The sequence below is a fragment of the Anguilla rostrata genome, chromosome 4 (genome assembly GCF_018555375.3).
Source record: "Anguilla rostrata isolate EN2019 chromosome 4, ASM1855537v3, whole genome shotgun sequence".
Lineage (NCBI taxonomy): Eukaryota > Metazoa > Chordata > Actinopteri > Anguilliformes > Anguillidae > Anguilla > Anguilla rostrata.
Window position 1 is genome coordinate 9,047,216 of NC_057936.1, and position 14,520 is coordinate 9,061,735.

The 14,520-nt window shown below is 41.5% G+C and overlaps 1 protein-coding gene across 2 annotated transcripts in view; it reads right to left on the minus strand.

Moving 5' to 3' along the window:
• Positions 1 to 14,520, minus strand: part of LOC135252421 (epidermal growth factor receptor-like) — a 47,169-nt gene that overhangs the window by 4,203 nt on the left and 28,446 nt on the right. For both annotated transcript variants that reach the window (XM_064330451.1, XM_064330452.1), the window contains exons 7-25: positions 14,244 to 14,385; positions 13,613 to 13,729; positions 12,859 to 12,985; positions 11,192 to 11,265; positions 11,009 to 11,099; positions 10,441 to 10,640; positions 9,963 to 10,095; positions 9,169 to 9,259; positions 7,479 to 7,636; positions 6,686 to 6,724; positions 6,165 to 6,306; positions 5,317 to 5,439; positions 4,718 to 4,816; positions 3,927 to 4,112; positions 3,398 to 3,553; positions 2,770 to 2,845; positions 1,416 to 1,562; positions 867 to 964; positions 421 to 567 (exon numbers count right to left, since the gene is read on the minus strand). In XM_064330451.1, coding sequence (XP_064186521.1) covers positions 421 to 567; positions 867 to 964; positions 1,416 to 1,562; positions 2,770 to 2,845; positions 3,398 to 3,553; positions 3,927 to 4,112; positions 4,718 to 4,816; positions 5,317 to 5,439; positions 6,165 to 6,306; positions 6,686 to 6,724; positions 7,479 to 7,636; positions 9,169 to 9,259; positions 9,963 to 10,095; positions 10,441 to 10,640; positions 11,009 to 11,099; positions 11,192 to 11,265; positions 12,859 to 12,985; positions 13,613 to 13,729; positions 14,244 to 14,385 — 2,346 coding nt within the window. The remainder of the gene's footprint in view (positions 1 to 420; positions 568 to 866; positions 965 to 1,415; positions 1,563 to 2,769; positions 2,846 to 3,397; positions 3,554 to 3,926; positions 4,113 to 4,717; positions 4,817 to 5,316; positions 5,440 to 6,164; positions 6,307 to 6,685; positions 6,725 to 7,478; positions 7,637 to 9,168; positions 9,260 to 9,962; positions 10,096 to 10,440; positions 10,641 to 11,008; positions 11,100 to 11,191; positions 11,266 to 12,858; positions 12,986 to 13,612; positions 13,730 to 14,243; positions 14,386 to 14,520) is intronic.

Genomic DNA, 14,520 nt, shown 5'->3' on the forward strand with positions numbered 1-14,520 from the left:
CTGCCCACCTGCCCAGACCATATCTACAGCATAGGCGCAGGCCATCGTCCAGCGGCTAATTGCTAATTTTGGAGCTTTCCAATGCAATGCGTGCACCATTACAGCCTATTATTCCAGTTTATATAATAAGGTTTTTCTCCACATAGCTTTCATCTTAGTTTCAGTTTACGTTAATAACCTCGCTGTCATCCAGAGGGTATTACTTGGCAGTGAAGCGTACTTCACTTCAAAGCAATTCAATTTCAAAGGGGTAGGCACATGCTGACAGTTACAGATTAAAGCTTTGGGACTATACACATTAATAAGATTTCACTTTTGCGATTAACCTCAAGAGCACAGGAGCAGGGGTCCCGTGCTCTTGCAATTGCAAAGACCATATTTATTCTTTTTTTTTTTGGGTGATGATGTGAATATGCGTACCGTGGAATTGAAGAACTGGGTGTGGGAGGGGCTAAAAGTGTTAAAGAAGCCATGGTACTCATCTGCATCCACCACATCTTCCATATCCTCCACACTGATCAGTGTGCGGTAGTCGTTTGGGCTGGGGAGACGCATGCGCTCCTCATCCTGCAGAGGCACGACAACAACCAATCAGTGAAAACATCACGGTTTCAATAACAATAACGTGACTAGCTGCTCGGAAAAATGTCCATATTTCAGCAGAAAATATCTGCATGGGAGGCACAGCTTCTAATAAAACTTCCAAGTTTCATGCAGTCTTTGCTCTAGATGTGTTTACTGGATACATTATGCCATCCATTAGTGATGTACAATGAGGATGACAGAATCAAACATAAAATGGAGACCAACTTCAGAGACGATGAGATCCCAACAAGTATCTGAAGTTCTGCAATAGTTTCGGTTACCTGAATGACCAGGTAACGAGAAGGATCCCGGGCCATCTTTGAGAACTCCACGATGAGCTCTCGGAAGCACGGCCTACTGCCCGCATCAATCATCCAGCCTGAGGAGACCAATCAGGGATGAGGATGTAATCACATGTTAGAGGTGTTTTGTTCCTTTGGCGGTTCCTTTGATAAAAGGCATTCAACTCTAGTCCCTCCCTGGCAATCATCAGGCATGACTGCTTAATGATTTCCAGAAGCTGTGATGGATCCTATATAAAAACTGAATATTATCCAGAGTGACTTACAAAATTGGAGAGACTTAAGTTCATTCACCTGATTGAAGTAAGCAATAGTGCTCAAGCTGGCAAACAACATTCCCTGAACAGCAAGTGAAAATGCAAAATCAAGTAAAGCACCAGTGCGAGTTAACTATGCTAACCAAGAACCAAAGCACAAATTCTAAAATGCATGTGTAGACACCATTGATAACAAGCTCTCAAGAAGAGAAACAGAAAAAAAAACATAAGAAGCTGTGGGTTTCAGGGAGCACCAGGAGGTCTGACTCACACTTGACCATGATCATGTAGACGTCGATGGTGCAGATGGGCGGCTGCGGCAGACGCTCCCCCTTCTCCAGAACCCCGGCAATCTCACTGGCCGGGATGCCATCGTAGGGCTTGGTCCCGAAAGTCATCAGTTCCCAAACGGTAACACCTGAACAAGAGGAAGTGAGCTGTCAATCAGTGGCATACAGGACAGAAAATCTCCGTCAAAGGGATCGTCCCCTGTGACACTTCGCATAGAACGCGTGAAGGTGCCACGAGGAGAACGCAGAAGCCCTTTGGGGGATTTCTCAGATTAAATTACTGCAGCAGCCTTGAACGGTAACTGCATCGATGTACTTACAGTACATTATTCACTTAGGATGAGTTTTAGTGAGAGTTATGCAGTGTTGCAGTTAAGTCACTTAAGTCCAAGCAGAGTCTCAAGTACACTTAGCCTCCAGTCCACTAGTCAAGTCCAAGTCTGAACAAGTCACAGTGCAAGTCCAATTTAAGAAGTCTGGAATTTTAAAAAGGTCTGGAAGAGTGTGATCAAATTTGAGATTTAAAAAGCTGAGAAAGAGGACCTATAAGTTGGTCAACAGCCCCATAAAACCATCTGTGCAGGTTAATTTGTTTTCTCTTGGAATTCTCTCCATCCTTGACTATTTTTTCTTTATTTTCCAAATTTGTGATAATACTGGATAACACAATAAGTGTAACTAACAACAGAAGGAGCAGTAGTTACCGGACAAGGGGAAAAGTGGGTTAGATGTTTGTGCTTGGGTTTGTGTTTTAATCAGGAACTAATTTTTCATTTTGTTTCGTTCTGAGAAAAAACAGTACAACAACATATCAAATGTCCTGCTTGTCATTTGAATTGGGACCCCCCCCCCCCCGCAACCCTAACCCCCTTCACCTTTACTCCACGATAGAATAATTTCGCCATACATCTCATTGTATTTTCGCCAAACAGCATATTGTGTTATTGTGTATAAATTACGAAAAAATAAGCAAAACAAAGTGTAATGGCAAGCATCTGGTGAGCCCCCAGATCTCCAACAGGAGAGGACGCTGCACTAACCACTGCGCTAAACTAGCACGACCGTTTGGCCGTCACCCGGGTAAATGAGCCCGTTCCTCCATCAGGACTTCAACATAGCACTTATCTTATCAAAATGGTCCATTTCTACATTTCATTGGAGATCACGTTGCAAATAGCAGCAACGGTCATAGAATGTTATCGCTCATTCACGAGTACAGGGAGCGAATTTGTGCGTCTGCCCCTTCGTCACGCAAACGTTCTCGTAATGTTTCCATAAAAATATAGCAGAGGGGGAGAGGGAGGACGGTGCCAGCCGGAGGACTCCGTGACGTACCATAGCTCCACACATCACTCTTATGGGTGTACGTCTGATGCAGAATTGACTCCAGGGCCATCCACTTGATTGGCACCTGAGAGAGAGAGAGAGTCCAGATTTTCACTGTCACAGTTCAGTGCATTTCATACATGCAATAAGCCTCAGAACAAGACCCACTTGTGGCGAAATATACTTGGAATGCATTTGGGTATTATATTAAATTAGTTAAATTGCCTTCAGGGCACAGACTGAAACAAAGACTGACTTTAATGATGATATTTAGGAGTATCCCTTGGAATATAGGTTGCCTTGGCAGCTGACTGTGCTTGGCAAGTGTTCATATATTTGCTGAGCTCATTAAGATGACATTCAGACAAAATTTCTTAAACTGAGAATGCTTACTTTTTCAGGTGGGTATTAGTCTTTAGGATGACTCCCTTTGGGAGCCTGTCACTTGCCCTCTGTATAAGAAATGCATTTTTCTTGTGCCATAATCTGTATTAAATAGTATTTTATTTTTTCTATATACAGCCTTTCCCTGTCTCTACAGAGATGGCCTTTGGTGGTGAAGGGATATGTGAATGTGGAGGCTTTCAGAGATGAACCGATGAAAACAGAATGGATGTGTTGGGCCAGTTGAGCTAACCTTCCCTCCTTCTGCATGGTACTCCTTCTCATCCGCACTGAGGAGCTTGGTCAGGCCAAAGTCGGTAATCTTCACATGCTGTGGCGTTTTAACAAGCACATTCCTGGCTGCCAGGTCTCGGTGAACCAAGTGACGCTCTTCCAGGTAGCTCATACCCTTGAGGACATGACACGGCCACAGATTTGGTTTTGGAAAATCACAAGCAAACACAGAATGGATACACACACCATGTATCAGTCCATGTTACTGAAATATGAGTGCATGTCAGGGCTCAAGGAGGTGAATTCAGAAGAACGTGGTGGACATACTGTAAGTGAAACAACATCAATGTAGGGTGTTAACACCATTAAGGGATTTACATTTGAGCATTTTTGGGCGTTATATTCTTATGCATAATGCTTAACAATATAATCTTCTAATAAAATCTTAATAAAGTATTTATAACTGCATTATAAATAATTAGCAGGTAGATGTACAACTTATAGAAGCAGGCAAGCTGTGTGTTTCCATTTCTGAGGGTGAACTTCACCTTGGCAATCTGCAGACACCAGTTGAGCAGGTACTGTGAGCCGATATTATCCTTGTTCTCCTTGACATAGTCCAAAAGGCAGCCATACGGCATAAGCTGGGTGATGAGCTGGACACTGGAGGTCAGGCAGATCCCCAAGAGACGACACACATGGGGACTGTCCACACTGGCCATCACGTAGGCCTCCTGAATAGGTGGAAGAAGGTGAGTGTTCCACTGAGAAAAAAGAAGCCCCTTAAAGAATAATGATGTACAGCTCTGACCAACATGTATTATATAAGTTCATAGCTATACTAGTGAGGGAAGAGCAGAGTTTTTGGCTTGGGTACATACACTACGTGGCAAAAGAATGTGGACACCTGACATCCAACATCTCATCCAAAATTAAGGCCATTAATATGGAGTTGTTCCACCCTTTGCTGCTATAACATCCCCCACTCTTCTTGTAAGGTTTTATACTAGATGTTGGAGCATTGGTGCAGGGACTTGCATCCAGAACGGCATTAGTGAGGTCGGGCACTGATTGGGAAATTAGGCCTGGCTCGCAGTTGGCTTTCCAACTGATCCCAAAGGTGTTGGATGGGGCTGAGGTCAGGTCCAGAGTAGCTAAATACCGAATGAGGAAAAACACAAAATAGCTGCAACAGCACTATGGAGTGGCTACTGTATGATTTCCCCACACGCTAAGGGGTGCACTCGGTATAAAGATCATTATAACACTGCCCAATTACTGTTACCATCGATATGGAATCATGGTCTATTAGCACGGTGACACAGGCCAAAAGACTTACATCCAGAATCTCCTTGTTGGCTTTAGGAGATGTGGCCTCTCTTAAGACCTTAATTGCAACAGGGATCTTCACATCCTCTCCTTCCGGAACCCACAGGCCCTGTAGGACAAGAAAAGCCTTGATTAATTTTATTTATGGTGAATAATACAAAGTGTATTTTTTACATGTCAGACATCCTTTCATCGAGAAACATCGAAAAACATGTTCATGAACAGATCTCATAACTGATCACAGGTTCAATGCATGTTCAGGGGTTTGGTACGTTCCACCAGGCCTGAAAAAAATTATAGGGGAAACACTGATATTTCAGGAATGCACTTTCAGTTGGAGGAATGCATTTTAAGTTGGACGAATGTGAAGGAATGTCATAAAAAATAACTGTTTAACTATGTGGCATTACATTGTAATTGTGTAATTAAAATTGTTCATTAGAATGTAAAAATTTCAAAGATGAAATTAAGGAAGCTGAACCACCAAACAATTGGTATCAGCATTGGCGAAGGTTTTCCCTAAATAGTCAGAATCCGTATCGGTCAGAAATATTCATATCGGTGCATCACTAGTTGATATAAAAATACATCTCCATCTACAGTGAATACCTTGTACACAGTTCCAAAGGCTCCAGAGCCCAGAGCCTTGAGTGTCTTGAATTCAGATTCCTTCAGGATTCGGAGCAGAGCTTGGTTGGGAGCCTCTCCACTGGGAGTCAGGGGTTCAACCAGCTAAGGGGACCAAGACAAAATTAAGTTGGCACAGAATTCAACACCTTGCTTCATTAAGAAATTGCAAAAGCACAGCCTCAGCAAATGCGCAACCTTTATTTCAGAGCACCAGAGGTGGGAGTAAGTCAGGCATATGCAAGTCACAATTAAGTCTCAATTAAATGTTAGCCTTCAAGTCTCAAGTGAAATCTCAAGTTATGGTGTTTAGAATCAAGGAAGTCAAGATGACTCTCTGATAAAACTTAGGCAAGCAAGGCAAGTCAAGTCATTGCTCAGGTCAAGCAATTCACAATTCACAAGTTATTCAATTCACAATGAATGTCGCAAGTTGTCTCAAGCAATGAATGCCAAGTCAAAGTCAAGTCAGGTCACTTATTATTTATAGTCAAGCAAGTAGTCAAATTTGAGACTTAAGTCTGACCCAAGTCAAGTCATGTGACTGGAGTCCCCCACCTCTGCAGAGAACATGATAGGTGTTCCTCAAGTTCGCCCAAAATACACTATTAAAATCAGAGCTCTGAATATCATTTGGTTTTGTAATAAATACATTTTAATTGAATTCTAGACGTGATGCCATCATCAAAGTGAAAAAGTACAGTTTTGTATCCGGAATCCTGAAACACACTCATGAAAATTTCAATAAGAACCTGATCACTGAAATATCTAACCCTCAGGCATGCCCTTTTACTGCATCACCGGACGATCAAAGGTGTTCTGCACTTCACCTCTCTCTCCTGCAGCAGTCTGCGCAGTGTTCTCTTCCTCTTGATGCGACGTCTCCGCAGAAGCACGAAGACGGTCAACGCGACGATGAGGAAGGCCAGCAGCCCGCCGAAAACACCGGCTGCGATTATGGGCAGGCGAGAGCTGCGGTATGCCAAACAAGGGACGCTCACTCCGTCAATTCATTCCATAAGACGCTTACAGCATTTACACAGAAGTGGTGTCAGTAATTCTCTATAAGTACTGTGTGTGTGTACAGTAAATGCTATCGGAACTGAACGGGTAATAATTAAGTTCAGACCGTTTACCAAATAGACAGCTCTAATTACTTTGGAATAGGCTGTGGTACAAATTTTGGAAAGCTGACCATGTGACTAGATGATGCCTTTAATAAGCCTGCAATCTAATGGGGTACTACAGAATATGGTCTACTTATAGATGCAAGTTTTTATAAAGCTTGGTGGTTTTGATTCAATCTAGCCATGTGAAACAGTTGTTATGCATTTCAGAATATAACCCTTACCCTGTAGCATGGCAACCTCCCAAACCAGGACCATTACATCTATGGAGAAGGTGCAAACAAGAGTCATCACACAACATACACAATGGGTCCTCACTATTCTGATTTCATGCAAATTGCAGAGCAATTGTTTCTAATGAATGGGTAACCTTTTATGATCATAAAAACCTAAAGTCATTGTCCTCATGCGGTGCATCCTAGCAGTGCTGCCTCTCAAGCCAGAAGGACAAGATGTTCCCTTTGCAGCCTAGCCCAGCTCATTGTGCTGGGCTATGGCACAGAAGGAGGAAGGCAGCAGTGTACTGCAATTTTGGTGTTGGAGTAGTCTTTGGTTCACGGCTGCGCTACCAACCTGGTCAGACCAGAGGCCTCAGGCATAGAATTTGCCTGGATTTCATCCTAAATTTTATCATACGACCAGTTAAAAAAAAATTGTGCGTGAGCATGATTCATAAAATGTTCGTACGAGTGAAAAAAGTTTTGGGGGTGTTTCCACACTGTTCTGGACAAAACCATTTCTGTATCGACCTAGCTGGGTGCCCAGGGGGCACCGCTGAAACAGGAAAGGGCCTTCCCCAGACTGTTGGCAGAAGCACTTGAATCATCTAGAATGTGATTGTATGATGTAAGATCTCATTTTAATTAAGATTTTCCTACACTGGAACTAAGGATCCTAACCCAAACCACGAAAGACAGCCCCAGAACAAGGGGTGTCCAGATACTTTTGTTCATATAGTGTATAACAAGTCATGTCGTTGAGTGTATCTTAATTACATTGTTCGGAACTTGGGCTTACCCTTGTGTGCAGTTTTCATGGCATTGCTGACATTCCTTGTTCTTGTCAGCATACTTCCAGATCAGGATGTCATTTTCTCCCGGAACGCCGTGGGGGCACTTGTGGACACAATGGGGGCCATCTTTGACATGGGCACACACTGTGCATTCATCAGGACCCTGGGGAGGAGAGAGCGCGAATATCCGCAGCCTTACTGGTTTTTCCAGTTAAGCCTGCGGTCCAACGGTGGAATATAGGAGGGGACAAGTTTCACGCAATTTAAATCTGCATTAGCTGCATACGGTACTGTGTAAAGATTACACTGGAATAAGAAGGCGACAAAATTAATCTGCTTGAAATCTGAAGCCGTCCTCTTGCAGGTAACTAAATAATTAGAAATGAGTAAAGCGGAGATCACAGAGCCACCGGGGTGATCTCGCTCTGCACATGAAAGCTAACGACTGGGTTGCGTGAGAAGCATAGCGTAGCATGATGACAACATGCTAACAGGAATGTCTATTCCATGAGACTTTAAGACGTCATGCATTTTAAAAAGGACACTGAAGCTTTCTGAATGCACCTGTTCACAGTTGTGAAATATGCCATCAACTGTCATTAAATGAATTCCAGCAGCTAACAACAAACTGCACACCCAGGGGAATGAGAACACCCTGGAGCAGTATACTCATCAGACTGTAAGAGGCTATGGCAAGTCAAGTAGGACAATTAAAATTCCATATAACAGGTGCCAGGCCTAATAAAAGACAAATGAAGGGTAGATTCCAATAAAAAAAGAAGAACCTCAAAATGCAGATGATGCAAAATTTATAATATCTCCCACTTGGCACCTGGTCTAAAATTTCTTACTCAAATCGATCTTTCATTTAAAAAATGTAAACAAAGTCTGAGGTTTGCACCATCTGGCAGTGCACTATGGCATTGCTGTCTCTTGAGCTGCAGATAAAGACTGTCTAGTAGTGCCAGGCACAACAAAGTCAATCCAGCTGAAGAGAGGAATGGCACTTTCTTTAACACTTTAACACTTTAACACTTAATACTGAATATAATTGAATATAAAATATAAACTGAATATAACTGAATAATTTGATTAGCAGTGTTTTCAAGCTCTGTTTTCCCATGTGCTTGAAAGACAGGCCAAACTAGGTCGTGAATTCAACAAGGAAGTCACTGCGCATCGACCGGCTAAAAGGCTAATCCGGTGCTTCTCGGGGCAGACACTCTCTACATTTAAATCTAATTTCCTAGAGTTGACAAAAGTACCATAGATGGTACAGCATTTTTCTCATCGTGCTCCTTTTCAATCTGCCTGCTCACGTCTGGGGCACGGACACTTTCTCTGTATTTAAATCTAGGTCTAAGATTTAAGACTAATTTTTGTTTAGCTGGTCCTATAGTAAAGGGGCAGGGTTGGGTGGCTGATGTGCACTCTGGTAGACTGAGATAGTGTTGTATATCCGGCACGGCATCTCTGCATTAAGTTGAGCCAGTCATAGTCTGGTGGTGACTACCTCTGGGCTGCCCTTGTGACTGTGTTGGCCCTTTCTATTCCTCTAGATCCAGAGTGCTGAACAAACGAGTGTTAGTGTTTAAAATTACTGGATTCACAGATTTTAAACATATTTTATTTAATCCTCACTTCCCCGACAAGGGCATGGGACAATACTGAGATACTCATATGCTGCAAACATACTGGCCCTGTACAGGTCTTGGTTCCATTCTGAGGCTTGCACTCCCGATCACATTCCAGACACGTTTTGTTCATCAGATGCTCCCGTGGCTCTCTGTGAAAACAAAGAAACAGTTCATTTTCTAAACAGTCAAACTGTCCAGTGCCAACTCACCGTAATGCAATGCCCACAACACTACAACGTCATCTACGTAAAAGTTGAATTGCAAGAGTACTGCCTAGCAATGCTGCACAGCTCACTACGCCTGTCAATCAGAGCGACATAGCTCAGGAGGTAAGAGCGGTTGTCTGGCAGTCGGAGGGTTGCCGGTTCGATCCCCCACCTAATCCCTAATTGCTCCCAGCGAGCTGATTGGTACCTTGCATGGCAGCCTTTCACCGTTGGTGTGTGAGTGTGTGTGTGAATGGGTGAATGAGAGGCATCAATTGTAAAGCACTAGATGAGATTTAAAAAATGCTGCCCCCAAAACCATAATAAAATGAAAAACAAAATCTACACTAATGGCGGTTGCTATAATTAGGTAAATTTGTGTTACATTATAAATACTCCGACACAATTTGAAAGAACAGAACGACTTTCCAAAGTCACAATGTTGTGCAAACATTCTGAAAATCTATCACCCCTTGGTCCTGCCCACAGAGAAAGTTTTGCAATCAGGTACTACATTATGGGACACCACCTCAGCGGATTCTGGAACCATTCAAAAAAACATAGAAAGAAATGGAATACGTGGGACTTATTGTTTTCGCTGTGCATTCCCTGCCAAGGTCTATGTTCGTTTTCAGCCCTTACCCACCCATCAAAGAGGTTGCAGGTTTCCACGCAGTGGCCCCTGCGAACAAAATGGCGGCAGGTAAAGCACATGGTGGGGCCAGGCCCCCAGCAGCCTTCCTCTGTGCACATCTCATGACACGTCTTATTCTGCTGAGCTGTGAGGATCAGAAAAGAAAGGGGGGTCATATACTCAGAAATTAAATTCCTGATAGAATACATATCAAGGCTGAAGAAACAGCTTATGCAGGAAAGGGATCTATTATAAAAGTAAATGCATTTTCATCATTAAGGTTGCAGGCCATAAATTCACAATCCAGAATATATTCACAAAGTACTGTATATACTACTATATGCTGCCCTATAAAACAAAAAGAAAGAAGTTCTACACTTGCACCAGGAACCACTTGAAAATGATTTCCATGTGATGAACATTTGATCTTCCTACTGGTGAAGAAAATACGTGTACTTGTTCTTTTGTGATGTGACCGTGCTGTACTTACCGCATGTGGTGGGGTCTGCATTACCATTAACCCTGGACTGCTGCGTGTCAGATTTGAACAGTCTCTTCCAGTGCTGCGCATTTGTGTAGCAAAGGTTGAGGTTGTTCTTAATGACCACATCACCATCACTGATTTCCTGGAGAGAGCGCAAACCCAGGTGGCTGATTGGAAGCATCAGCGCAGCCAGGCTGGTTGTGCCTCTAGGAGGGAATAGACAGGGGGCAATGGACACTTTTCTGCATGCAGTAGTTCTCATAGCTAACGTATACAATGATTCTAAAGCTGTGGAAGTATTACAGGACTGTTACAAGATCCTGGTAATGATGTGTGCTGGGCTTTTGCCATGGATCTATATTGGACCACACTGAAAGCGATAATTATGCTGTAAACAGGGAATGCACGAGGATGTTACACACTAAAATGTTCAGTGTTGTGAGTCTAACTAGCATGGTTTACATGGTTTAGTCCAAAAGGGATGTACTCTGAGCAAACTGTGCTAATGTATGCAAATGCATTCAGAAGGAGACTTCCGCAGTGCAAGAATCTAATATTTCCATGCATAGCTTACTGATGTTTAGACCTTCCGCGGATTATTTCCAAATTTTCGAAGGGGCTGAGAGAGGTTAGGTTTGAGGGCCAGGCCTGAATCAGCAGAGAACCTTTAAGAAAAAGAGAAACAACATCATGAGCTAACATTCCATAGGTCCCATCACACCAACATTAAGAGCAGACTGTGCTTTTTTTGCCTTACCGGTAATTTCTTTCACTGTCTTTAATATGTCCAGTTTTGCAGGATCCAGACTGGGGGTTTTTGTGAATAAATCACTGAAAAAGCAGACAATATTGCAAAAAACAAAAACAAAAAATCATGATAAATATGTAAAATAAAAATTACAACATCAGATTTTTATCAGTCCTGAAAATTGCACATTTTTCCTTGTGTAAATGTCATTGTGTAAAATCCTTCAGATTAATTCTTAATTGGCATTTAGCAAAGCTCTGCCTTATCGTGAGACATTTTTATGAGGAAATTCAGTAAAAAAAGCTCCTTTTTTCAACAGGCCTATATTACTGTATTGGTTTATATATAAATTTTGGAGTAATATATCATCCAAATCCATTTCAGATGCAGCCTAGATTACTACCTGGTCACTCACATACAAGTCACAGAATGTTGATACAGAGTTTGGAAGAAAAAGAAATTATGTGATGTTTAGATATTTAAATCCCATCTGTCAGTCAGCCAGCTAATCCATTCAAGACATTGTTCGTCCAACATAGTAATAGTAACCAAGGTGAGTGGGGCTTTGCTATTGGTCAATTATTAGCAATTAATAACAGGACAAACATAATTGGCTATTAACCTTATATTGTGAGTACATGATATAGTAGTTACTTAAAGGGATATTTCACTTTGGTATAACACAAGTCATTCTGTGGAGCTCACCCCATTGTATTTGCATAGGGTAAATAATAGCAACATTTCACTACATTACATTACAGGCATTTAGCAGATGCCCTTGTCCAGAGCGACTTACACAACTTTTTACATAGCATTCACATTGCATCCATTTATACAGCTAGACTGTATATACTGAAGCAATTCAGGTTAAGTACCTTGCTCATGGGTAAAAAGGTGCTCTACATGGGAATCGAACCTGTGACATCAGGTGTTCCTGCTGACCTGGTTGTCCAGCAGCCAATTTACTCCCATTCATTTCTGGGACTTCTCCAAAATGAATAGTTTTAAAGTACTCACTAACTATGGAGGACAATAGATCGATAAAAGAGAGTACTAACAATAAAAGATCTCTGTGTTTTTGAGAAGATAAGCTGTTTTCAGGTTTATGTTAGCTATAAGTAGTGCCAATCTGAAAATAAGTTTATCTATGTAGAAATATAACAAGCAATAGTTTTATTATTTTAAAACACAAGCCTACGTGAATATGTTATTGTGCGTAAGGATACATCAGTAACAAAACTTTTTTTTCGGATCTTATTTTAAAAAACAATGCTTTTCACAAAGTCCATGGAAAGCCAATGGGTGACATCACAGTGACTTGGTCCATCATTTTTTCTACAGTCGATAGTATTATAGCACAGCTGGAATGCTGTCAACCAAACAGCATCCAGGACCAGAACAATCCGTTTTATAATCATCCATTTGTCTCACTAATAGATATCATTTATTTTATAAATAATATAGAAAACAGTTAGATACAGGATGCAATCTAAACATACAGTGACATGAAGGTTAATATTTTATATTAATAAAAAATGACCACATGGATATAGCCTATTTCTAGTAGGTTTCCATTTAGAAGTCACAATATAATGCATATACATACACAATAGGTAGATAAATCAATCAACACACCACAAACTGAATGATATGATAAAGAATGAAAAAAAACTCACCCTCTAAAAGTGGTCAACATGATAGAAACATCACCGTTTATTTTTGTGCAGTTTATGAAGGAGTCGATGTTGGAAGCATTGATTGACAAGACACCTGCAAGTTGCCCCAGTCCAAGCCCATTACAAACTACATAGACAAAAACAATTTTATTGTTAAAAATAATGACCATGCAATATCCAGCATTGAACAACAATTTAAAATCGAATAGAAAAATAAGCTATTGCATTATAAAGAGAATGAGTGACAATACTTACGTAAATGCAATGTGAACTTCAAGATAAATATACAATACATTAACCAAAATTATACAGCAGAACCTCAGAGATACAAACTTCAGAGTTAAGGACTGACTGAGCAGGTATGACACCAAAAGCAGCATGTGCAATTGTACCTTTTCAAGTTCCTTAGAGATGCACTAAAAACACAAGCATTAAACAAAACGATTAACAATTTTCATTGAAAAAAATCCAAATAATGTTACAATACGAAAATAGACAAAGGCACATTTCTTAGCAACAACGCCAAATATTATAGTGTGAGAACAATTAAAATAAACAAAAGGATTCAAATTCTTAAAACGGCATATTTTCAAAGCCACTGACATTTTAAAGTTGCTGAACTGCTTAAGTTCCCTCTGCGTTCATATCTTGGAGGTTCTCCTGTACCTAAGTAGATTCTAAACAACGCTGCAACGTTGCGAGAGTTAAGTGATCTGTAGCAATGATGACAGCTAGGTTTCTGTAAGGAAGCTACCTTTAGGACAGAGACCCTCGCATTTCTTGCACTTCCTGGTGCCGTTCTCATCCACCTCGTAAGTGCCGGGGCTGCAAGATCGAACGCACGCACCGTGGTCCGTCACCACATAGTTATCTGGGAGAAAAATGGAAAACCAGAACGAAAATGACTCTGAAGCTGAAGCTGTTAGAAGTTAAAAGGAATTCACCAGGAGTTGCTATCGTGCCTTGAGACCTAAACATTTCCTTTTCTGGGCTCGTCATTTACCACACATTTTCAAACGAACGCATGACAAATGCTAATGAGAGACTCCTCACTTAGCAATAGTTCACCCTTAGATTACATTGCAGGAATTTAGCAGACGCTCTTATCCAGAGTGACTTACACAGCTTTTCCATAGCATTTACACTGCATCCATTTATACAGCTGGATATGTACCGAAGCAATGCAGGTTAAGGATCTTGCTCAAGGGTACGAAGGCAGTGTCCTACCTGGGAATCAAACCTGTGACCTTTAGGTTACAAGGTTTGATTCCCGTCACCACGATGTAATTGTGAGTGCTTGTGCCCTCAACTAACACAATCAATTTACACTGAAATATCCATTCCATATTCAACATTACTGGACCTGCTGGAGAAGAGGAGCTTACATGGGCACTTCTTAACGCATGTGGCACCGAAGCTGTACTTCACGTCTGGGTTGATGGCCAGCTGGTGTGTTTTGGGGTCGTACAGCATGAGGCGTGGGCAGGCGTCCTTACACGTTCCGTCATCCTGGAAATCCCGGCAGGCCTACGAAAGCGAAGAAATAAAAAAAAAAAACAATAACAAAACACTCACCAAAAGAGTATACTAACAAGAGAGCAGATGGGAATTAACAAGGCTAACAGTTTTGTCTAAAAACTCATGGGCCTCCTATGTTTATTC